General features: G+C 38.0%; 1 protein-coding gene across 3 annotated transcripts in view; it reads right to left on the bottom strand.

Annotated features, from left to right (window-relative positions):
• GDPD4 (glycerophosphodiester phosphodiesterase domain containing 4) overlaps nucleotides 1–25564 on the bottom strand; it is a 251177-nt gene that overhangs the window by 11721 nt on the left and 213892 nt on the right. For all 3 annotated transcript variants that reach the window (XM_058306029.2, XM_058306027.2, XM_058306028.1), the window contains 3 exons: nucleotides 24006–24088; nucleotides 23232–23284; nucleotides 19818–19981 (listed from right to left, as the gene is read on the bottom strand). In XM_058306029.2, the coding sequence (XP_058162012.1) occupies nucleotides 19818–19981; nucleotides 23232–23284; nucleotides 24006–24088 (300 nt within the window). The remainder of the gene's footprint in view (nucleotides 1–19817; nucleotides 19982–23231; nucleotides 23285–24005; nucleotides 24089–25564) is intronic.

Raw genomic sequence — 25564 nt, forward strand, 5'->3', positions numbered from 1 at the left:
TTCTATTTTCTGGAAGTGTTTGTGGAAGAATAGTACTATTTCTTTTTTAAATACTTGGTAGAATTCAAAAGTGATGCTACTTGGACCTGGTATTTTCTTTTTGGGTAGCTTTAATTTCTTATTACTTATGCTTTCTATTTCTTTTTGAGTCAGTTTTGATAATTTGTGTCTTTCTAGGAATTTCTTCTATATAAGTTGTGTAAATTGCTGGCATAAATTTCATAGTAGTCTTTTATAACCCTTTTAAATTATGTTAAGATTGGTCATGATGCTCCGCTTTCATTCAGATATATTTTTTTCTCACACACATTCTTCCTTCTCCCCTACCTCCATATTCTGATAACCTCCAATTTACTTTTTGCTATTTTTAGTTATCTCCTATAAATGCTACCACACAATATTTCTCCCTATCTGCCTTGCTAATTTCACTAACCATACTGTTTTCAAGGTTCTTCCATGTTGCATCATGACTTATAACTTCATTATTTCTTATTGTTGAAAAACATTCCATTGTTTGTATTATCACATTTTGTATATTCATTCATTTGTTGATGGATGCTTGGGTTGTTTCCACCTTTTGGCTATTGTGAATAATGCTGCTATAAACATTGGTATGCAAATATCCATTTGAGACCTGTTTTCACTTTCTTTGGGTATTCACCTAGAAGTGGACCTGCTCAGTCATATGGTAATTTTATGTTTAACTTTTTGACGAAACACTGTGTCACAGTGCCTGTACCATTTTATATTCCATCATCAATGCACTAACATTTCAATTTCTCTACATTCTCTTCAACATCTGTTATTTCCCACTTTTAAAATAATAGCCATTCTTGCAGATATGGAGTGGTTTTTGATTTGCATTTCTCTAATGGCTATTGATGTTGAACATCTTTTAATGTGCTTATTGTTGATTTGTATATCTTCTTTGAGAAATGACTATTCAAGACCTTTGCCCATTTTTAAGTTTGGGTTGTGTGACAGTTTGGTGTTGCTTATGAATTCCAAAAATAGATACTGGATTATGTTTGTTAACTGGTCTGTCCCTCCAGGCATATTAGATTATATTGGATTCAGAGGTTTCACTTTCACTTGATTAAATAACGATTAGGGCTTTGATTGGGCCACATCAGTAGAATGTTGCATTCCCACCCCCTTGGTGGGTGGGGACTCACAGAGAAACCTCACTGTAGAGAAGGGAGGTTGGAGTTTTAATGCTGGAGCCCTGGGAAGTAAGCACACAGAGGAGCAGAGCAGCTGAGCCCAGAGAGAATTGAGCCCCAGGGAGAGAGAGAGAGAACCAGTTACCTGATAGTCTACAGCTCGCCTGTAGAAAGAGCTGGGCAGTTGAGTCCAGAGAGAAACAAGCCCCAGGAGAGAGGAACCCAGGAAACCCAAACTCTTGGCAGCCATCAGCAGCCATCTTGCTCCAACACGTGGCAAGAGACTTTGGTAAGGGAACTAACTTATGCTTTATGGCCTGGTAACTGTAAGCTTCTACCCCAAATAAATACCCTTTATAAAAGCCAAGAGAGTTCTGGTATTTTGCATCAGCACCCCTTTGGCTGACTAGTACAGGTTGTTTGTCTTTTTGTTTTTTCATTGTAGATATCTTTTTGTATATTCTGGATATTAAGCCCTTATCCAATATATAGTTTGCAACTACTCTCTCCCATTCTGTAAGTTGTCTTTTTACTTTGTGGATAACTTCCTTTGATACACAAAAGTTTTAAATTTTGATAAATTTATCTATTGTCTCATTTGCTTTTGTTGTCTTATCTAAGAATCTATTGCCAAAACCCAGATCATGAACATGCGCCCTTATGTTATTTCCTATAGTTTTATAGTTTTAGTTTTTGAAGAGACTATTCTTTCTCCATTGCATGTATTTAGTGGTTAAATCAATCGGCCATAGGTGTGGGTCTATTTCTAGACTTTCAGTTCTGTTTCATTGATCTACTTGTCTGTTTTTATGCTGGTACCACATCATTTTGATTACTGTAGCTTTGCAGTGCAGTGTGAGTCTTTCAACTTTATTCTTCTTTATCAAAATAATTTGGCTATTAGGGGCCCCATGCAATTACATATGAATTTGAAGATTTGAAGATTTCTGCAAAAAAGGCTGCTGGAGTTTTGATGGGATTGCACTGAATCTGTAGCTTGCTATGGCTAGTACTGACATCGTAATAATTGTCCTAGTTTGCTAGGCTGCTGAAATGCAGATACTGTGAAATGGATTGTCTTTTAACTGTGGGGGATTTATAAATTTTCCAAGCTTACGGTTTTGAGGCATCATCAGGCAATACTTTCTCTCCAAAGACCAGCTCCTAGCGATCCTGGACTCCACTGTCACACATGTGGCAAGGTACACGGTGGTGCCTAGTGATCTTTCCCTTCTCTTACAGATTTTGATGCTTTCAGCTTCTTGCTTCTGTGGCTTTCTCTCTCTTAGTCTGAATTTCATTCTCTCATAAAGGACTCCAGTTAAGAGGATTAAGACCCACCTTGGATGAGGTGAGCCACATCTTAACTTAAGAGCCCACTTAAAATGGGTCCACAGCCTCAGGAATGGACTAGCTTTACTACCATGCTTTTCTCAGTCCAAGTAGCGTCAAGCCATCACAACAATATTAACTCTTCCAAGCCATGAATGTGGTTGGGTTGCTATTTGTCTAGGTCTCCTTTATTTCTTTCAGTAATGCTTTGTAGTTTTCAGTGTACATGCCTTTTATATTCTTGGTTAAATTTATTCTTATTTTATTTTTTAGATGCTATTGTAAATGGAATTAGGTTCTCAGTTTCCTCTTCAGATTTTCATTGCTAATGTATAGGAATATGCTGATTTTTGTATGTTTATCTAAGCTTCCACTTCCCTGGACTTGTTTATTAACTCTAACAATTTTCTTGTGGATTTCTTAGGATTTTTTTTTTTTTTTAAATAAATAAGACCATGTCATCTGCAAATAGGACAGTTTTACTTCTTTTCCAATTTGGATGCCTCTTTATTTATTTTTCTTGCCTAGTTACTCTGGCTAGAACTTTCAGTACAATTTTGAATAGCAGCAGTGAATTCAGACATCCTTGTTTTGTTCCTGGTCTTACAGGAAAAGCTTTACGCTTTTCACCAGGTATGGCAGTAACTATGGGTTTTTCATAAATGACCATTATCATGCTGAGAACGTTTCCTTCTATTCCTAATTTTGTGGGTGTTTTTATCAAGGGTGCTGGATTTTGTTAAATGCCTTTTCTATGTCTACTGAGATAACCATGTGAGTTTTTTTCTTTGTTCTATTTATATGGTGTATTATATCGATTATCACATATTTAACCACACTTGCATTCCTGGGATATACTCTTGGTTGTGTTGTATAATATTTTTAATATGCTGTTGGATTAGGTTTGATTGCAATTCATTAACGACTTTTTGCATATATATTCGTGAGGAAAATTGAATTTTTAAAAGAGATGATCAGTTTAACAAATTTAATCTTTATTAACTACAAAAGGGCTGGTGTTTCGCCCCAGATGGGTAGTCGGTTGGGCTTTGGCATCCCTGTTCATGACAACAACACTTTCTCCAGTGAGCTCCTGCTAGCAGGTGTGGGCCTGGTGACCACAGAGATCCAGGCTGAACCCCCTGCGTGTCAGAAGGCAGAGGCCAGGGTGGCGACCCCGGCTTCCAATATTAAAGAAAGGGGTTATGTGACTTCTGGCCCTCATATGGGCCCCAGGAGTTCAACAAGATGAGGTTCTGTCTGTTCCTAGAGGCATGGCTAAGGACTATGGAAGCACAAATTCCACAGCACCTGTCATGGGGATGGAGAGTGTGAGGGTTGCTGGATGCTGGAGCCCTCCTGCTATGAAGGCACCCAGTGAGCAGCAGCGCCTGTAGGCAGAGCATGGGCCAGAGACAAGGAACAAGAAGGAAGCAGCCAACAGACAAACAGGCAAGGGCTGAAGGAAAAGACCTAGCTGCTGACTGGGAAAAGCTGAGACGGGCAGGACAGGTGCAGAAATCACTGCTTGATTGGCACACTTCCTCTCTTAGAATCAGTTTCTTCACCTGGGACAGTGGAACTAACACCTACCTCGTATATGACAGTAAATACCAAAGACTAGGAAGCATGATGGTAACTTGTAAAATTCTTATCTTGTGATGTCTTTGCCAGGCTTTTTGTATTATAGAATGAACTGGGAAGTGTTTCCTTCTCTTGAATTCTTTCGAAGAATTGTTGTTAAAGCCTCTCCTGTTACTTTTACCAGAACTGTAGTTGGTGCTGGGGTTTAATGTATACCCAGGGGACCTGAATCTCTGGACTGACCATGTGATAGCCAGACCCTGGGCCTCAACAGACTTGTAACTCCTACACTCCGGTTTATTGGACTTACCCCACTCAGCTAACATGGAGGTGAAGAAGGTCAACCACCACACCAGGGAGCCAAGAGTGCCTACAACTGAAAGCAGGAGAATTGCATCCAGCATCCATGTGGAATCTAAGTGCCCTCTTGATATAGATGTGGAGTGGACACAACCATTCTAAGGTCCACAGGATGGAGGAATAGAGTATGGATTAGAGTGGACTTACTGATATTCTATTCATGAACTATTATGATTAGTAATCAAAAGAAAATGTGGCATTGGTGTGGAGAAAGTGTCCATGGTGGCTGCTGGGGGTAGGGAGTGGGAGGAAGAGATGAGATGTGGGGGCATTTTCGGGGGTTGGAGTTGTCCTGGGTGGTGCTGTGGGGACAGTTACTGGACATCGTATGTCTTCCCATGGCCCACTGGGTGGACAGTGGGAGAGTGTGGGTTATGGTGTGGACCATTGACCATGAGGTGCAGTGGTGCTCAGAGATGTATTCACCAAATGCAATGAATGTCTCATGATGATGGAGGAGGCTGTTGTTATGGGCGGAGGAGTGGGGGGAGTGTGTGTGTGTGGGTATATGGGGACCTCATATTTTTTTAATGTAACATTAAAAAAAAAAAATAAAGACCAAAAAAATGATTAAAAAAAAGAATTGTTGTTAATTCTTCTTTAAATACTTGGTGTAATTCACCAGTGAAGCCATCTTTCCCAGACTATTTTTTCATGGAAACTTTTTGGCTACTGATTCAATCTCTGTACTTGTTGCAGATTTGTTGAAGTTTTCTCTTTGTTCTTTTTTTTTTTTTCATTTCATCTAGATTATCTAATTTATTGGTATATAATATTTCATAGTATTATTTCAGTAAGGTTAGTGGTGATACCACCATTTTCTTTTCTAATGTTGGTTATTTGTATCTTTCCTATTTTTTCCTTTGTCAGTCTAGCTAAAGTCTTGTCAATTTTATTGATTTTTTTAAAGAACTTTTTGTTTTGTTTATTCTATCAATCTTTCTATTTTGATATCATTTATCTCAATTCAAATCTTAATTATTTCCTTCTTTCTGATAACTTTTGGTTTACTTTGCTCTTCTTTTTCTGGTTCCTTAAGATTTGAGGGTTATTAATTTGACATCTTTCTTCTTTTTAATACAGATGTTCAGAGCTATAAATTTCCCTCAAGCACTGCCTTAACTGCATCCCATAAGTTTTGGTATTTTCTGTCTTAGTTTTCATTCTAAGTATTTTCTAATTTCCAATGTATTTCCTCCTTAACTCACTGGTTGATTAAGAGTGTGCTATTTAATTTCCACATATTTGTAAATTTTTCAGTATTCTTTCTGTTATTCATTTCTAGCTCCATCCCATTGTGGTCAGAGAATTTACTTTGTATGATTTCAGTATTTTTAAATGTATTGAGACTTCTCTTGTGCTCTAACATATGATCTATCCCAGAAAATAATGAATGTATACCTGAAAAGAATGTGTGATCTGTGGTGGGGTTAAGTGTTCTACGTAAGTTTGTTAGACATAGGTGGGTTATAGTGTTGTTAAAGTCTTCTCTTTCCTTGTTGACCTTCTTACTACATGTTCTTTCCAGTATTGAAAGTGGTATATTGAAATCTACAATTATTATTGTAAAACTGTCTACTTCTCTTTTCACATTTGTCAATGTTTTCTTCATATATTTTGGGTCCCTGTTACAGTGCATATTTTTATAAGTGCTATATCTTCTTGTTGAATTGACCATTGTATCAAGATGTAATATCCTTTGTCTCTTATGAACAGTTTTTTACTTAAAGCCTATTTTGTCTGACATTACTATATCCAACCCAACTCATGTTTGGTTACTATTTTGATGAAATATTTTTTTCTATACTTTCACTTTCAACCCATATGTGTCTTTTAATCTAAACAAATATCTTGTAAATAGCATATAATTAGGTCATGTTTCTTTTCCATTCTGCCAATATCTGTCTTTTGATTAGAGAGTTTAATTGATTTACATTTAGGGTAATTATTTATAAGGCAAGATTTACTTCTGCCATTTTGCTAATCATTTTTTTGTAAGTTTTTTACCTTTTTTTTTGGCCCTTTTTACAATGAGGCATCTTGAATCACTTCTCATTTCCTTTTATGCAGATTTGTAAAATATATTTTCTTTAAGGTTACCATGGGGATTACATTTAACATCTTAATCTATTACAATTTAGTTTGTGTTGCTACCAACTTGGCTTCAATAGCCTATATATAATCTGATCCTGTAGCTCTCTGTCACTCTGTCTTAGTTTGCCAAAGGGCTGCCAATGCAAAGTACCAGAAATGGATTGGCTTTTATAATGGGAATTTTATTTAGAGTAAAAGCTTATAGTTCCAAGGCTGAGAAATGTCCAAATCAAGGTGTCAGCCGAGATGCTTTCTCAGAATCCTGCTATGTGGCCAAGCAAGATGGCTGCCCATTTCTGCCAAGGTCTCTGCCTTCCCCTCCAGAATCTACTGTCTCTCGGTACTCAGCTGTATGAAATCAAGCATAGGGCTTGTCTCTTTCTGGACCTCCTCTCTTAGTATCTCAGGGTTTCTCTGCCCTTTCTGCAGCTGTGGGCTCACCTGGCGTCCTCTCTCACATGGCAGGATCAATATATTGGCTTCTTTTCTCTCTGTGTGTTTCTGTTTACATCAGATCCAGTCTTAGTTTGCCAGGCTTCTATGACAAATACCATACAATGGCTTGGCTTAAACAGAAATGTACTAGCTCATGGTTTTGTGGCTAAAAGAATTCCAAAGTCAAGTTATCAGCAAGGTCTGCTCTCTCCCCAAAGACTATAGCATTCTGGTACTGGTTGTTGGCAATCCTGGAGATCCTTGGCCTTCCCACCATGTAGCAGAGATCTCTCAGAAAAACGTTTGAGAAATAATCACCAAAAACTTGATTAAAAACAATCTACACACCCCCAAACCTCAACAATTCTAAATAGAATAAACACAAAGAAAACAATGAAGGCCAGAAGACAGTGGGATGAAAAAATGAAAAAGATGAAAAAGTGATGAAAGAAAAACCTATTAACCAAGAATTCTACATGGGCAAACTATCTTGCAAAATTTAAGTAGCAATAAACACATTCACAGATAAACAAAGACTGAGATTTGTTGATCGCAAGACTGCCCTAGGAGAAATACTAAAGAAAGTTGACAGTGAGAAAGAAAGTAACACCAGATGGTAACTTGTATACACACAAAGAAAGGATGAGCATGAATAAAGATAATTATGTAGGAAATTATGAAAGACAGTATACATATATATTTTATGCTTTTCTTTTCAAGACTGATTTAAAGGATAATTGCAAAAACCAATACTATTAAAATTGTTTTGTTAGGCTTATAACATATAAACATTAATATATAAGACAATAATAGCACAAAGGAAAGGAGAGGGCATGGAGCTATACTGGAGCAAGGAAATGAGAGCAGAAGGTAACTGAAATCCAGAAGCAAAAAATGGAGAGTAAATGATGGTTAGACTAATATGTTGCCTCAGCCAGGTATGGTGCCCAGTTATTTGGTCAAGCAAGCATTGCGCTAATTGTAATACAAGGGCATTTCATGGACTTTTAAACATCCATGAGTTGATTGCACAGATGGCTGGTTACATCTACCATCAACTAAGGAGATTGCCATCAACAAAGAGTGAGGTCTCATCCAATCAGCTGAAGGCCTTAAAAGGAGAAGTGATTTCAGCATTCAGAGAGAGAATTTCCATCTCTACTTTAGACAGCCCGCATCTCCTGGGAACTCATTAAGGACCTCCATCTGAGTTCCTGGTTTGCAGCCTACCTTGTGAAATTTGGACTTGTGCATCACCACACTTGTGTGAGACAATTTTATAAAACCTCATATTATTTACAGATATCTCCTAATGGTTATGTTTCCCTAGAGGACCATGACTAATACAGAGTATCAGAGATAGCAGATAATAGGTCAATATAAAGAACACTAAATATATTTTTTTCTGTTTCTAACTTTTTAAAAAGACATAAACTAGGATTTCTGGTTGAATAAGATGTTAGTGTAATATGCTCTAGGGTGCTGTTCCCTCACAGAATCTATGAACAACTAGAAACAAATGTCAGAGCCATCTTCCAGAAAACTCTGGAAAACAGCAAAAGGGTTACAGTAACTGGGTGAGTGCCAAATAAAGAAAACTCAGCTTTATGTGGTTGAAACTACAACATTGGGAATGTTCTTTCGGCAAATATGGCAGAGGAGGGTTACTGGTTGAAGGTGTTGGATGTGGAGGGCATGTGGCACAGGGCACACCAGGAGCAGGCTTCTAGGGAGTGAGTGTTCTTCTTGTCATAGTGTGTTGTATTAGTGGCTGAAGACTCACATAATGAGCTGAAAGGTGTTGGACTCCCACCCTGGGGAGTCCTGCTATGATCTCACATAGAGGGGCGGGAGTCTCTTGAGAACACAGGCAGTGCCTAACAGGGGAGGACAGGCCAGTATGTCAAGCCCTCAATGTTACTGCAAGTAACTATGAATGTTTGTCCTTCAATGAGTTAATCTTGGTAGTTACCATGGGTCCCTAGGGGAGGGGGAGGGAGGAATAGACTAGATAGAACATGGGACATTTTTGGGGAGATAGAGTTGGTCTACGTGATCTTGCAATGATGGATACAGATCATGTCAAACTTCATCATAATCTATAAAAGTGTATAGTCCAAAATGTAAGCCATAACGTAAATCATTGACCATGCTTAGTAGCAACGTTTCAATATCTGTACATCAATTGTAACAAATGTACCATCCACATGTAAAATTTTATTAGCAGGGGAAAGGGGAAAAGGGGGAGAATGTTGGATATAAGGGACTCACTGATACTCTGTACATGACTTTTCTGTAACCTAAAGCTTCTTTGAAGACAAAATGAAAAAAATAAGACACGGGGAATAAACGGAAGAAAATGTCACTGTACACACAAGACAACAGATCTTACAGTGATGAAAGACATAATGTCAAAATTTTAATTTTTAATTTTTTTATTTCAAACTTTTAAATAATTTTATATTTTATTTGTTATTTTTAAAACTATCATGATATCATTTTCCTATTAATTAATTGTATTTGGTTATTTTGTTGGCTTCAATTTTGAAGAAGTTTTGGATCACAGAAGAGTTATAACTGTGGCAGGAGAGGATCATTGGTGTGGGGTGTCAGAGATGGGGAATGAATGGGAGAGGTTAATCTGGGGCATACCTATAAGGCATATGAATGTGTTCAAGGGTTCATGAGACATTGTTACAGTGGGTGGAGACTCAGGCAATAACCAAAAGAATATCAAATTCCCATCCTGGGTAGCTCTGCCACATTCTCTACAGGGACAGCAAGAATCCCCTAGGGAAGGAGGATGGAACATTAATGGGCCCTTGATATTGATGACCATATTTATGAACATTTACTTTTGAAATTGACACTTAGCCTAGTATTATAGGGTGCCTTAGAGTTATCTCCTGAGAGCCTCCTTGTTGCTCAAATGTGGCCTCTAAGCCAAACTCAGGACATAAATGCATTACCTTCCTCCCAGGGTGGGACATGACTCCTGGGGATGAGCCTCCCTGGCACCAAGGGATTACTACCAAGCACCAGCTAGCAATGTAACTGGAAAAAGACCTTGACCAAAAGGGGGAAAGGATAAAGACAAATGAGTTTATATGGATAAGAGACTTCAAAGTTAGTTGGGAGGTCATTTCAGAGGTTATAATTATGCACCTTTCAGCAGGAACTCATTCACTGCCAAAGAAAATATTTCTTCAAATAGAGTCTCCTGAGGGTTCTGGAGACACTATAAGCAAGGTAGACAGCTCAGGATTTTGATGCCCTGCCAATGGGTCCTACTTTGGAATTTATGCTCCCAGTGTGACAGAGTTGAACTCAGTTGTGGTTTCCCTACACATGACACTTCTGTCTCTTTTATTTGAACCTATAGTTGGTACTAGAGTTGACAGGTGTATGTCCAAGAGACTTAAATCTTTGGGCTGTCCCTGTGCCAATTGGGCCCTGAATCTCAGGAGAGTTGCAACACCTTACTCTCCAGTTCCTTGGACTCATCCAGGACAACTAATCAGGAGATGATGATGGACAATGACCATCCCAAAGAACAGAGAGAGTCTACAACTGCAAGCAAGATAATCCCACCCATGAGCCCCATGGGCTCTAAGCTCCCTCTCAATTAGAGGTGGATTGGGCATCACCATCCCCAAATCCCGAGGATTGGGAAATGAATGATGGACTAGAGTAGACTTACAGTTATTCTACTACAGATTTATTGTTATTCTAGCAATGGAAGAACTTTTATCATTGATGTGGAGTCAGTGGTCACTAGAGGTTCTGAGGGGAGGGAAAGGGAAAAATAGATGTAATTTGGGGGCATTTTCAGGATTTGGGAATTGTCTTGAATGACATCTCAATGATAGGTATAGGCCATTATATATCTGTCTTAACTTACAAAAATGTGCAGGACAGGGTATAAACTACAATGTAAACTATAATCCACGCTCAGTGGCAATGCTCCAAAATGTGTTCATAATTGTAAAAAATGTGCCACACTAATGAAGGATATTGTTAATGTGGGAAAATGTGGGAGGGCTAGGGAACAGGGCATATGGGAATCCCCTATATTTTTTATATAACATTTATGTAATCTAAGTATCTTTTTTAAAAAAGTACATAAAAACAAGTGGTGTATTGAAGTCTCCTACAATTAATGTAGAACAGTCTATTTCTCCCTTTAAATCTGTCAACATTTGCTTCATATAGTTTGAAGGTTTGCCCTTTAAGTGTACATATATATATATATAATTATTATATCTTGTCAAATTGATCCTTTAATTAGTAAATGGTGACCTTATTTTTCCCTTGTAACCATTTTTTGACTTAACATCAATTTTATATGGTATTAGTATAGCTATCCCAGCTCTCTTTTGATTACTGCATGCAGGTATGCAGGTATGTTTTTCCATCCTTTCCCTTTCAACCTTCTTATGTCTTTGAATTTAAGGTGAGTCTCTTGTAGATACCATATAGTTGGGTCATGGTTTTTAATCCGTGCTGCCAATTTATGCCTCTTGACTGGAAAATTTAATCCATTTACATTTTAAGTGACTACTGATAATGCAATACTTTCTTTTGCCATTTTGCTATTTCTTCTTTGTATGTTTTATACCTTTTTTGACCCTCAATTCTTCCATTAATGCCTACTTTCATTTTTATTCAGTTTTTTGTATTTAACCAATTTGAGGCCCTTCTCATTTCTTTCTGAATATATTTCTTAGGTATTTTCTTTGTGGTTATCATGGGGTTAAAATTTAACATCCTAAATCTATAACAATCATATTTGACTTGATACCAACTTATCTTTAATAGCAAGTACATAAACTCTTCCTCTACCCCTCCATATTCCCAACTTCCTTGTGTGTGCTTGTTACAAATTATATCTGTGTACATTGTACGTCCTAGATTTATCATTACTTTTTATGCATTTGCTTTTTTTAAAAAAAGATTTATTATTTATTTATTTCTCTCCCCTTTTCCCCCCTCCCCAGTTGTCTGCTTTCTGTGTCCATTCACTGTGTGTTCTTCTGTGACTGCGTCTATCCTTATCAGCAGCACTGGGAACCCATGTTTCTTTTTGTTGCATCATCTTGTGTCAGCTCTCCATGTGTGCAGAGCCATTCTTGGGCAGACTGCACTTTTTTTCGCGCTGGGCGGCTCTCCTTATGGGGCGCACTCCTTGTGCATGGGGCTCCCCTACACGGAGGTCACCCCTGCGTGGCAGGGCACTCCTTGCATACATCAGCACTGCACATGGGCCAGCTCCACATGGGTCAAGGAGGCCCAGCGTTTGAACTGTGGATCTCCCATATGGTAGGCGGACACCCTATCCATTGGGCCAAGTCTGCTTCCTTGCATTTGCTTTTTATCAGTACCTTTTTAAATTTGTATGTTAGAACATATAAGAAGTAAAAAGTAAAAAGTACTAAAAATACATTATAATAATACTGGCATTTCTAATTATCCATATTGTTACTTTTTCAGAGGTCTTTATTTCTTTACCCTGTTTTGATATACTGTCTAATGTTCTTTTCTTTCAGCCTGAAGAACTGCCTTTAGCATTTCTAGCAGGGTGGGTCTAATGGTGGCAAACTCTTTCAGCTTTTGTATATTTGGGAAGGTCTTAGTCTCTTCCACATTTTTGAAAGATAGTTTTGCTGGTTATGAAATTATTGGTTGGCAATTGTTTCCTTTTAGCACTTTAAATACTTGTACCACTGTCTTTTTGCCTCCATGATTTCTGATGAGAAATTGCCACTTAACCTTGTTGGTATTACTTCGTATATAACATGCTGTTTTGTCTTGCTGGTTTCAGAATTTTTTTCCTGTACTTAGTATGTAACAGTTTCACTACTATGTGTCTGATCATTATTTTCTTCAAGTTTATCTTGTTTGGGGTTTGTTGGGCCTCTTGGATGAGTATATTAGTATTAGTGTCTTTTGTTAAATTTTGGAAGTTGCCTGCCATTATTCTTCAAATATTTCTTCTGTCACTTTCTGTCTTTCCTCCCCTTTTGGGACTCCCATTATTCATCTATTGGTACACTTGATGGTGACCCACGGGCCTCTTAGGTTCTGCTCATTTGTTTTTCATTCTATTTTCTTTCTGCTCCTCAGCCTGAATAATTTCAACTGTCTTGCTTTTGAGTTCACTAAATCTTCTGCCAGCTCTAATCTGCTAGGGAATTTATAATTTCTCTCTTTATTGAAATTCTTTATATTGTTCATTCATCATTTTCTTGATATCCTTCAGTTCTTTCTCCATCTTTTCCTTTGTCTTCTTGAGCATATTGAAAATATTTTAAGAAACCTCTGGGGGAACAGATGTGGTGCAATCAGTTGAGCGCCCACCTCCCACATGGGAGGTCCTGGGTTTAGTTTCCAGTGCCTCCTGAAAAAACAAACAAGCATAACAAATAAGAAAAGCAACACAGGGAAGCCAATGTGGCTCAGTGGTTGAGCATTGGCTTCCCACATATGAGGTACTGGGTTCAGTCCCCAGCTGCTGGTACCTAAAAAAAAAAGAGCCTTTGTCTGGTTGTACAAAGTCTGGCCTTCCTCACTGATGGTTTCTGGATTTTTTCTTGTTTCTTTGGATGGCCATCATTTCCTTTTTGTCTTTGTCTTGTAATCTTTTGTTGCACACTATATATTTTGATATTTTTAGTGGAAACTCTGGGATTTAGTCCCTGAACTGTCTGTACCTTAAGTTTGTATCCAGATAGTGAGATTTCCTTGAATGCTAGGAGGCAGCAGAAACAAACCAATGCAAAAAACATCTTTCACAGTTTTTCAGATTGGCTCTGCATTAACTAGTTCTCTCCAGTGTTTAGTTCCCCTGTTAGGAATATCAGCCAAGGCAAAATAAAGTGCAGGGTCCTCTCTGTATTTTCTGAGTCTATGCCGTGTCCTGAGCTTCTGCTATCTCTGGCCTTAGGCGGTGCCATTAACAGGAATTTGAATGCCCTCTCTAATTTTTATGAAATAGACTTCTCCTGCCTCTCAGGTACTCTATCCTGAAAAAGATCAATAAAATCTTTGCAAAAGATCAATAAAATCACCAAACCTTTCATTAGAATGACAAAGAAACAAAGAGAATAAAAATAACTAAAATCATAAATAAAAAGGGAGACCCCATAGAAATAAGAGGAATATAAGAGGATACTATGAACAACTTTATGCCAACAAATTAGATTACCTAGATGACATGGACAAATTCTTGGAAACAAATACTACCTACACATATTCAAGAAGAAATTGATCTCAGCAGACCAATGTCAAGTAAAGAAACTGAATCAGCAATCAAAACCTCACATCAAAGAAATTTTGAGGACCCGAGGTTTAGATGTGCATTTTATCAAACATTCCAAGAAGAATTAGTACCAATCCTGCTTAAGCTCTTCCAAAAAATTGAAGAGGGAACACTTCCTAACTGATTCTACATAATGCCAAAGCTAGATATATATACCACAAGAAAAGAAAATTACTCATCAATATCTCTTATGACTACACATGCAAAAATCTTCAACAAATTACTAGCAAAGTGAAAGCATTAGCTCATTTGAAAGAAATCATACACCATGGTCAAATTGGATTTATCCCGTTATACAAGTTAGTTCAACATAAGAAAATCAATTAATGTAATACAATACATTAACAGAATGAAGGGAAAAAAGTCAAATGATCATCTCAGTTGACAAAGGAAAACATCTGATCCAGGACTCCTTCTTGATTAAAAAAACAACAAAACAAAACACTTAAAAAACTAGGAATAGATGGAAACTTACTCAACATGATGAAGGGAATATATGAAAGACCCACAACTAATATCATTCTCAATTGTGAAAGGCTGAAAGCTTTCCCTCTAAGATCTGAAATGAGACAAGGATGCCTACTGTTACCAATGCCATTCAACATTGTACTGGGTATTTTAGCAGGAACAGTTGGACGAGATAAAAAGCATCCAATTTGGAAAGGAAAAAAAAGCTTTCCATATTTGCAGACAACATGATCTTATATATTAAAAAATCTTGAAAATCCATAACAAAGCTACTAGAACCAATGAAAGAATTCAGCAAAGTGATGGAGTACAAAATCAATATGCAAAATACTGTTGTATTTCTATATATTAATCATGGACAATTTGAAGAGGAAATATAGAAAATACTTCCATTTACAATAGCAATTAAAATAATCAAATATCTAGGAATAAGTCTAACCAAAAATATAAAGAACTTGGTCACAGAAATCTATAAAACATTGCTAAAAAAAAAATCAAAGAAGACCTAAATAAATGAAAGGATATTCTGGGTTATGGGTTGGTAGACTATATATTGTTAGATGTAATTCTACTCAAAGAGATTTACAGATTCAGTGCAATCCCTAGCAAAATTCCAATAGCCTTCTTTGCAGAAATAGAAAAGTTAATTATCATATTTATGTGGACAGATAAAGGGCTGTGAATAGCCAAAGCCACCTTGAAAAAGAAGAATGATGTAGGAGGACTCATACCTCCTGATCTTAAAACTTATTACAATGCCACAGTAATCAAACAGCATGGTACTGGGATAAGGACATACATACAGACCAATAGAATCAAACAGAGTTCAGAAAACAATTCTCACATTTATGGCCAACTGATATATTTTTTCTTTACACAATTATTTATTAAGCAGTTTTACTGAGATATATTCATATACCTAACCATTTATCCAAAGTGTTCAACCAATGGTTTTTAGTATAATCACAATTTTGTGCATTCATCACGAAAAAATTTTAGAACCATTTCATTACTCCAAAAAGAAAAGCTCTGCACCACTTATCATGCCTTCCCAGCCCTACATAACCACTAATCTAATTTCATCTTTATAAATTGATTTATATTTACATTTTATGTAAATGGAGTCATACAATATGTTACACAATATATTTAGTTCATAGTAGAGCAATCATACAGTATTTGTCCTTTTCTGTCTGGCTTGCTTCACTCAACATAATGTCCTCCAGGTTCATCCATGTTGTCATATGCTTTATGACTTCATTTCTTTTTACAGCTGTATAATATTCCATTGTGTGAATACACCACTGTTTGTTTATCCATTCATCAGTTGATGGCCACTTGGATTATTTCCAACTTTTGGCAATTGTGAATAATGCTGCTGTGAACATTGGTGTGCAGATGTCTGTTTGTGTCACTGCTCTCAGTTCTTCTGGGTATAAACCCAGTAATGGTATTGCAGGGTCATGTAGAAATCTATATTCAACTTCTTTAGGAACTGCCAGATAGTCCTTCACAGTGGCTGTACCATTCCACATTCCCACTAACAGTAAATAAGTGTTCCTATCTCTCTACAACCTCCCCAACACTTGCAGTTCTCTGTCTTTTTAATAGTGGCCATTCCAATAGGTGTGAAATGATATCTCATTTTTAGTTTTGATTTGCATTTCCCTAATCATTAGTGATGTTGAACATTTTTTTCTTTTTTTTTTTTTTGCCATTTGTAATTCTTATTTGGAAAAATATCTGTTCAAGTCTTTGCCTGTATTTTAATGGGGCTATTTGTCTTTTCATTGTTGAGTTGTAACATTTCTTTATATATCATGAATATTAAACCTTGCTGGATATGTGAATTACAAATATTTTCTTCCATGGAGTCAACTGCCTTTTCATACTTTGGACAAACTCAGGTGGGGTGCAAAAGTGTTTCATTTTGAGGAGGTCCCATTTATCTATTATTTCTATTGTTGCACATGCTTTGAGTGTAAAGTCCAAGAAACAACAACCTACCACAAGGTCTTTAAGATGTTTCCCTACATTTTCTTCTAGTAGTTTTATGGTCCTGGCTTTTATATTTAGGCCTTTGATTCATTTTTAGTTGATTCTTGTATAGGGAGTGAGAAAGGGGTCCTCTTTCATTCTATGGGTTATAGATATCCAGTTCTCCCAGTGCCATCTATTGAAGAGATTGTCTTACTCCATTAACATGTACTTGGTAGGTTTGTCAAAAACCATTTGACCGTAGAGGTGAGGGTTCCTTTCTGGACTCTCAATTGTATTCCACTGATCAATGTGTCTGTCTTTATGCCAGGACCATGCTGTTTTGTTTTGTTTTTTTAAAGATTTTTTTATTTTTATTTATTTCTCTCCCCTTCCCTGTGCCCCCCCAAGTTGTCTGCTCTCTGTGTCCATTTGCCATGTGTTCTTCTGTGTTCACTTGTATTCTTGTCTAGCGGCACCTGGAATGTGTGTCACATTTCATTGCGTCATCTTGCTGTGTCAGCTCTCCGTGTGTGCGGTGCCATTCCTGGGTAGGCTGCACTTTTTTTTGCACTGGGCGGCTCTCCTTACGGAGTCCACTCCTTGCACGTGGGACTCCCCTACATGGGGGACACCCCTGCATGGCATGGCACTCCTTGCACACATCAGCACTGCTTGTGGGCCAGCTCATCATATGGGTCAGGAGGTCCTGGGTTTGAACCTTGGACCTCCCATGTGGTAGGCAGATTCCCTATCTGTTGGGCCAAATCTGCTTCCCTGGACCATGCTATTTTGGTTACTGTAGCTTTGTAATATGCTTCAAGGTCAGGCAGTGAAATTCCTCCCACAGTGCTCTTCTTTTTTAGAATGTTTCTGGCTATTTGGGTACACTTTCCCTTCCAAATGAATTTGGTAATTGCTCTTTCTATTTCTTTAAAGTAGGCTGTTGAATTGTGCAATACCAATTGTTGAATTGTGTAATACCAATAACTAATTGGTACTGCACTGAATCTATAAATCAGTTTGGGTAGGATTAACATCTTCATGACATTTAGTCTTCCATCCATGAACACAGACTGTTTTTCCATTTCATTAGGTCTCATGCTTTCTTTTAGCATCACTTTGTAGTTTTCTGCATATAGGTCCTGTACTTCTTTGGTTAAATTGATTCCTATGTATTTGAGTCTTTTTGTTGCTCCTGTAAATGGAATTTTCCCCCAATTTCCTCCTCAAATTGATCAATATTAGTGTACAGAAAACATTACTGATTGTTGTGTGTTGATCTTGCATCCTGCCACTTTGATGGACTCATTTATTAGATCATGTAGCTTTGTTGTAGACATTTCAGAATTTTCTAAATATAGGATCTTGTCATCTACAAATAGTGAGAGTTTTACTTCCTCTTTTCCTGTTTGAATGCCTATAATTTTTTTTTCTTGTCTAAATTGCTTTAGCTAGAACTTCTAGGACAATGTTGAGTAACAGTGGTGACAGTGGGCATCCTTATCTTGTTCCCAATCTTAGAGGGAAAGCTTTCAACTTTCCTCATTGAGTATGATCCCACTGGTTTCTGACAAATTTCCAAGTCCACTCAATTGGGAAAGAATATTCTCTTCAACAAATCATGGAAAAACTGGAAGTCTGTATACAAAAATGAAGGTGGACCCCTTTCTTACACCATATACAAAAAGCAACTCAAAATGGATCAAAGACTTAAATATAAGAATCAGATTATAACATTCTTAGAAGAAAATATAGGGAAACATCTTCAGGACCTTGTGTTAGGCAATGGTTCATAGGCTTTATACCCAAAACATAAGCAACAACCACAACAAAAAAATAAACTGAACTACATCAAAATTTAAAACTTTTATACATCAAAGTACTTCATCATGAAAATACAAAGACAACCTACAGAATGGGAGAAAATATTTGGAAACTACGTATCTGATAAGGGTTTTATATTCAGAATATATAAAGAATTCCTACAACTCACCAATCAAAAGACAAACAACCCAATTAATAAATGGGCAAGTCTTGAATAGGCATTTCTCCAAAGAAGATACACAAATGAATAAAAAGCATATGAAAAGATGCTCAACATCATTAGCCTTTAGGGAAATGCAAATAAAAACCAAAATGAAATACCATTTCACACCCCTAGAATGGCTACTATTTTAAAAATGGAAAATTAAATGTGTTGTAGAGAATCCAATAGGAACACTTGATCATAGTTGGTGTGAATGCAAAATGATGCAGTCGCTATGGAACACAGTTTGGTGGGTCCTCAGAGAGTTAATTATAGAATTACCATATGACCTGGATTTCCCCCTTCTAGGTTTATACTCAAAAGAATTGAAAGCAAGACTTGAACAGATGTAAGCATACCAATGTTCATTACAATATTATTCACAATTGCCAAAAGATGAAAGCAACCCAAGTGTCCATCAAGTAATGAATGGATAAACAAAATGTGCTAAATACACACAATGGAATATTTTTCAACTGTAGAAAGGAATGATACATGTCACAGCATGGATTAATCTTGAAGATATCATGTGGAGTGAAATAAGCCACAAAGAAAGGTCAATTATTGTATGATCTCACTAATATGAAATAATTATTCAGAATAACCAACTTCATAGGGTCAGAAACTTGAGTAAAAGTTACCAGGGGACAAAGTAGATTTAGGGAGTAGGGAATTAATGCTTAAATTGTAGAGTTTCTATTTGGTTTGATAGAAAAGTTTTGATAATAGATGGTAGTGATAGTAGTACAACATTGTGAATGTAGTTAACAGCACTAAATTTTATATTTGAATTGGTTAATGGGGAAATTTTAGGTTGCATATATGTTATTAGAATAAAAATTTTTTAAAGAAATACCATAGGACTGTACCACAAAACCTGTGAACTCTAAGGTAAACCCTTGCTTATAGTTAACAGTACAATTATAAAAATATTCTTCCATCAATTGTAACAAATGTACCACACTAGTTCAAGGTGTTAATAAAAAGGATGATCTATGAAAACTCTGTATTTTATGCAGGACTTTTCTGTAAACATAAAACTTCTATAATTAATTACCGTTTTGCGAGAGCCTGAGTATTTCTTTGTTTTGTAGGTTTTAGGTGCAAAGAAGACTGCTGGTATCCAAGGTCTTTTGTCAGCTTGGGGTTGGGCCTGTTGGGATAAACTTGAAGATTCTTGACTCTCACTTTTACTCTGTTGAGGGCCTAAACTCCCACTACCTGTAGGATAGAAAAGACAAATACAGATTCCTCAGATATCACTACTCCAATCTCTGCTTGCCATGTGGTGAAATACTAGTCATTTCTCAAATATTAGCTGCACAGTTACCTGCCAAGTTCTTTACCCCAAGCCTCCACCCCCAACCCAAGATTCTGTGCATAATTTATGATGGTCCTCCAAGTCTGCCGGGGTCTGAGGAGTCCATTGCATGAGGCTCTAGCTCTCAGATGGCAGGGATCGACATATGCTGAATGTTCACACGTCTCACAACCATTGCTTCCAAACCAGTTTAAATAGGAAAATGAAAATTTCTTCAATTAAATGTGAGCCTTTTGAGGACAGAAATTTTTGTCGTGATTGCCACTACATACATAGTGCTTGGAAGAGTATCTGTCATATAGTAAGTGCTCAATAAATATTTTTGTCTGTCTGATGGGAAAAAAATAGATGCTATAAATGACTTCTAGAAATGGAACTGGAAAATTGGGACCAATCCTCCTAGTGAAGACAAATGAAAAAATGGATAAGATATTTTAAAAAAGAAAATATTTTAAAATTATGTAAGAGTTAACAATATGGTGAGGAACTGAGGCCAAAATCTAGACTAATGTGAGAATCCAAAGAAGTAAGCCCAGGACTCAAAGTTATTTTTGCCCTGGGTATCAATCCATTCTCAGAAAAACAGCTACACAAATGAGCTGCATTTTTGCCAGTTTCACTGGAGTAGATTTTTATTGGGCTTGAATTGAATCTGTAGGTCAATTCCATGACAACAAACATATTTATTATACTGAGTTTTCCAATCCATGAACATGGTATATTGTTTCATTTATGTGAGTATTCTTTATTTTCTTTGAGGAGGGTTTTGTAGTTTTCAGTGACAATTCATGTATCTTCCTTTGCAATTGGATCATACTTTCCTGTATCAGTTTATGATTTGTAATTTTTTTGCTCTCAAGAACTAGACATTCTGAGTATTATAATGTGGTATCTCTGGAATATCTAGTTCCTCCACACCTTATTCCTCAGGGATTTCTGATTTTTACTTGTTTGGGGCTGGAACTGTTCATTTTTTTAAAAAATTATTTATTTCTCCTCATCCCCTTGTTGTTTTTCACTTGCTATGTTTGGTCATTTTCCTTGTTTCTTTAGGAGGCACTGGCAGCCGAACCTGGGACCTCTGATGTGAAAGGGAGGTGTCAATTGTTTGAGCCACCTCTGTTCCCTGCTTTTGTTGTGCCTCTCATTATGTTTTTCCTCCTTGTGTCTCTTGTTGCATCATCTTGTTGCATCAGCTTGCTGCACCTGCCCGTCGTGTCAGCTCGCTGTCTTCTTTAGGATGCACTGGGAATCACTGCTCCCTGCTTTGTTGAGTCTCTCATTATGTTTTTTGTTCCTGTTTTTCTTGTTGTATCAGCTTGATGCACCTGCCCACCGCTCCAGGACACTGTCTTCTTTTGGAGGCACTGGGATTAGAACCAGTGACCTTCCATGTAGTAGGCAAGAGCCCAGTTGCCTGAGTCACTTCTGCTTCTCCAGAGCTGTCCATTTTTAAGACAAAGTCAAAAAAAAAAGAGAGGGGAAATTAAAATGGGGTAAACTGCCTCCCCAAGTTTCCTGCTAGATGCCAGAGGGAAGCCACTGCTATTGAGAAGAATGAAACTAAGGTTCCAGTGGGATCTGCCATGAAGAAAGAAGGGAGAAAGGAGGGAAAGACAAAAGAGCAAAACAAAGAAAAAGGTGCCCAGTCTGTTCACGTTTCTCTGTAGATACCAGTAGGAAGGCAGAGGTTGACTGTTGCTGAGAGGGCAGACACCAAAGCTCATATCCGCACTGCTCCCTCGGGGACCCACCAAAACCAAAACAAGAAGAAGAGAAAAGAAAACAAAAGATGCTCTGCCTCTCCAAGTCTCCAGGTAGATGCCAGCGGGAAGCCAGAAGCTGCTGCTGCTAAAAGGGCTAAAACCAAAGCGAGCAGTTGCACTGGTCCCTCAGGGATGTGCCAAATCAAACTTGACTTGGAATCCCAACTTTTTGGAGGACCAGTTTTTACTTTTTATCAAGTCATATTAATCACTTTTCTTTCATGGTTAGTGGTACTTGTTTCCTGTTTAAGAAATCATTGTCTTCCTCAAATCCTGAAGATATTTTCCTATATTTCCTTTTAGAAGCTTTATTATTTACCTTTAACATTGATCCACCTCAAACTGATTTTTGTACACGGCGTGAAATAAGATCAAGGTTTACTTCTTCTTGATGTGGATAGCCAATTGTTCCAGCACAGTTTAGTGAAGGCAACATGCATCCCCATAGAAACGCCTTGACACCTTTTTCAAAAGTCAATTGACCATATATGTTTGTCTGTTTCTGGACTCCCTATTCTGTTCCATTTATTTGTCCTCTTTTTTTGTGCTAATACCCCATTGTCTTACTGTAGGTTTATAGCAGATCTTGAAATCAGGTAGTATAAGTTCATTAACTTTATTCTTTTTTCAAAGATTGTCCTTTCTCATCTAGGTGTTGTTTTTTTATTTTTATTTTTTCATTTCCGTATACATTTTAGAGTAACCTTTTCTTTTCCACACATAAAAACCTCTTTTGGCTTTTTTTTATTGTGATTGAATTGAGTTTACAGGTCAACTGAGGGAGAACTGGCATCTTAACAAAACTGAGTTGTCTAATCCTCAGACATTATTATGTGTCTACGTCTTCATAATTTTTCTCAACAACGTCTGGTAGTTCTGATGGCCGAGGCCCTTCATACTGCTGCGAAGCCCCTTCAGACCTAACGGGCACGGTGGAGACCCGGTCCTGGACCTATGTGCTTGGCTCGATAGTGTCAACTGCTGTACTTTTGCTTGCTTCCTCCCTCTTTACAAGGCTGATCCTTGGCTTGCCCGCACCCCCCCAACAGCTTTCCGTTGTCTTCAGCTCCTCTTAGCGTGCCTAGCACAAATTGGGTACTCAATAATTGCATGTTGAATGAATATACGTATAACTGAACAAACTAACCTCCATGCTCAAAATCTTCCAAGTGATCTCGCTGCTTAGAGGATGAAGCACAAAATCGGAAGCTTGATGAAAAGGGCTGGGCAAAATCTGTGCCCAGCCTCCACTCCCCAGCCTTCCCCTGGTACCCACCCCCCAACTGCCCAGGCACCCTCAGATCTGGTCAAGCACACGAACGGCATTCCCTGTCTCCTGGAGACGATGCGTTAGGATGAAGAGACAGGAGTGGGCTGACTTTACCTGGGGGAATGCTGGTACTTTTCAACATTTCTTCTCTTTTTCTTTCTTTCCACCTGCAGGGAAGCAGACCATCCATGAATCTTACAGACCTCTTCTTAAAAAAGCAATAATCCAAGTCAGTGGTCAGAAAATCAACACTATATAGTGAAATTCTCACTTGAGCAGAGAGTTTGTGCTTCCCTCTTTAAAGGATAGTTCACAAATCAAGGAATAACGGGCCATAGTGGGGTTTACCCTACCACACTCTCATCTACCATTCTTCAACCAGGATGTTCCATCTTCTACCTTGCGCCTTGCAATCCTACAGCATTTGCCCTGCAAGGGCTCTTAAATGCCACTTTCTTGGACAGATAAAAAGACTTTGGCCCAGAGAGGGCCTGTGATTTTCCCAGAGGCACCCAGCAACTAAGGGGTAAAGCCAGACCTAAAATCCAGTTTTATGGATGGTGGGAGGATGGAGGTGCTCGTTCTGGACAATGTGCAATCCCTGCTCACTCCTAATTGCTCCATACTGAGCCCACGGTAATGAGAAGGAATGAAGCTTAAGTGAGAATCTTTATCCTTAAAATACTTTCTGGTGTTGGGAAGGTGGAAGGGGTGTGGAGAGCAGCAGGGAGCATGAGAAGAAAGGAAAAGTTCAGATTCTAGACCTCATCTTCCTGAGAACTTTCCAGGTGGTATTTCAGAGAAGAACGCAAAACTGTTTTTTCCTCAACTTTCTATAGGAAAGTTTATTTGGGAAAAATTCATTTAAAATTACAAATATATACTTACCAGTGAAAATTAAATATAGTAAAAATGGCAATTGCAGAAAAAATATCTAGGAGAAGCCATAAGATCATATAGTAACTTGGCGTCTGCAAAACATGAAACAAGCCACAGTTAAAGAACTGTACAGTTGGAAGGGATTTTAGGTCAGGTGGGCCAAGCCCCTTGCTGTGCTGCTGGGACTGGGGGAAGAGGAGGGGGCGGCATACTAGGTGGAGGAGCATTGGTAAAGGTGACGTCACCAACACAGAGGACCTGCTGCCACCCTAACCGTCACCCCTCACACAGGCAGGGGGCTCTGCAAGGGGCAAAACCTTTCACACCATTCCTCTCCCCTGCCCTTCAAGACAGAGAGGTCTGAGGGAGTCACTTAACAGATAATATTCCCTGTTTTACAAATGTGAAGCTGAGTCCCAGAGAAGCCACATGGCAAGTCAATTTAGCAACCCAGGTTTCTTGACTTCCAGGCCTCTCTGTTTCCATGGCATGGGTTCCTAACGCGATTGCGCATTCAAATCTATCTGGGCAACTTTTAGTAATGTGGGTTCCTGGATCTCAACGTAGATCTAAGGAATCAGAATCTGCATTTTTAACAAGCTCCCCAGGTGATCTGAAGTCTGTGAGCCAGCATTTGGGAAACATCTTTCTAAATCATTATGATCCAAATAAGTACGTTGAAATGATAATGCCTCCTAACCAAATACCCCCTTCTCCGTGCGCCTTGTTTTAATCACCCAATTCCCATAGCTCCAACTCCTGGGTCTTCTTGTGTGAGTTTTACGGTTCCTAGTTTGATCCTCCTTTTGCAGCTTCATCATGCCCCCACTAATCTCACTTGACACCACTGGGGCTGGCCCTTTTTACTTTCTCAGGCCACTCTCCACTCTGTCCCAAAGTATTCCCTTGGACTGAATAACAACAACTCTAGTGATCATGACAAGAATGGTAAAAGCTACCATTAAAATGAGCATGTATTTGAACCCAGGCAAGTGTTCTAAGCATACTAAGAATATTTTCCCATTTAAATCTCACAACAGCCCTACGAGGAAGGTACAGTAGAAGTTTTTAATCAAACTCTACTGAACTGTGGCTCTTTATTCCCTCTGAGAAACTCACTAACCGATGCCTTGACCTAAGTGACTGCTCCAGGGTGCTCTCCAGGTGAACGGTGTGTTCACCAAAATCAGTTGTCCTTGCTCCCCAAGTGGCTTGGGTCAGTTGTACTTGCTATTCTAATTTGTGAAATTTAATTAAATGTTGCTTCAATCTGTAAAATCGGAGTGAAAAAAAGCATGTCATTTTCTAGAAAACTGTCACATGGTTTGAAAAACACAATGAAGACAGCATAGCTCACTATAAAAAATAAACTGTGATTGAATTAGGTATGGGTTAAACATTGTAAGAGTTTGGGGAACTTATAAAAACTAGATGGACTCCTTGTTCAGACTGTTTCTCCCAGTGACTTTAAGTTCTTACTCTAAAGAAATAAAAATTAGAAGCCATAGCTGGTTCATTTGGATGTTTAAATAAGCAAGAGAACATAGAATTCAATCAGTTAAAGTATC

This window comes from Dasypus novemcinctus, chromosome 10 (assembly GCF_030445035.2).
Source record: "Dasypus novemcinctus isolate mDasNov1 chromosome 10, mDasNov1.1.hap2, whole genome shotgun sequence".
Taxonomy (NCBI): Eukaryota; Metazoa; Chordata; class Mammalia; order Cingulata; family Dasypodidae; genus Dasypus; species Dasypus novemcinctus.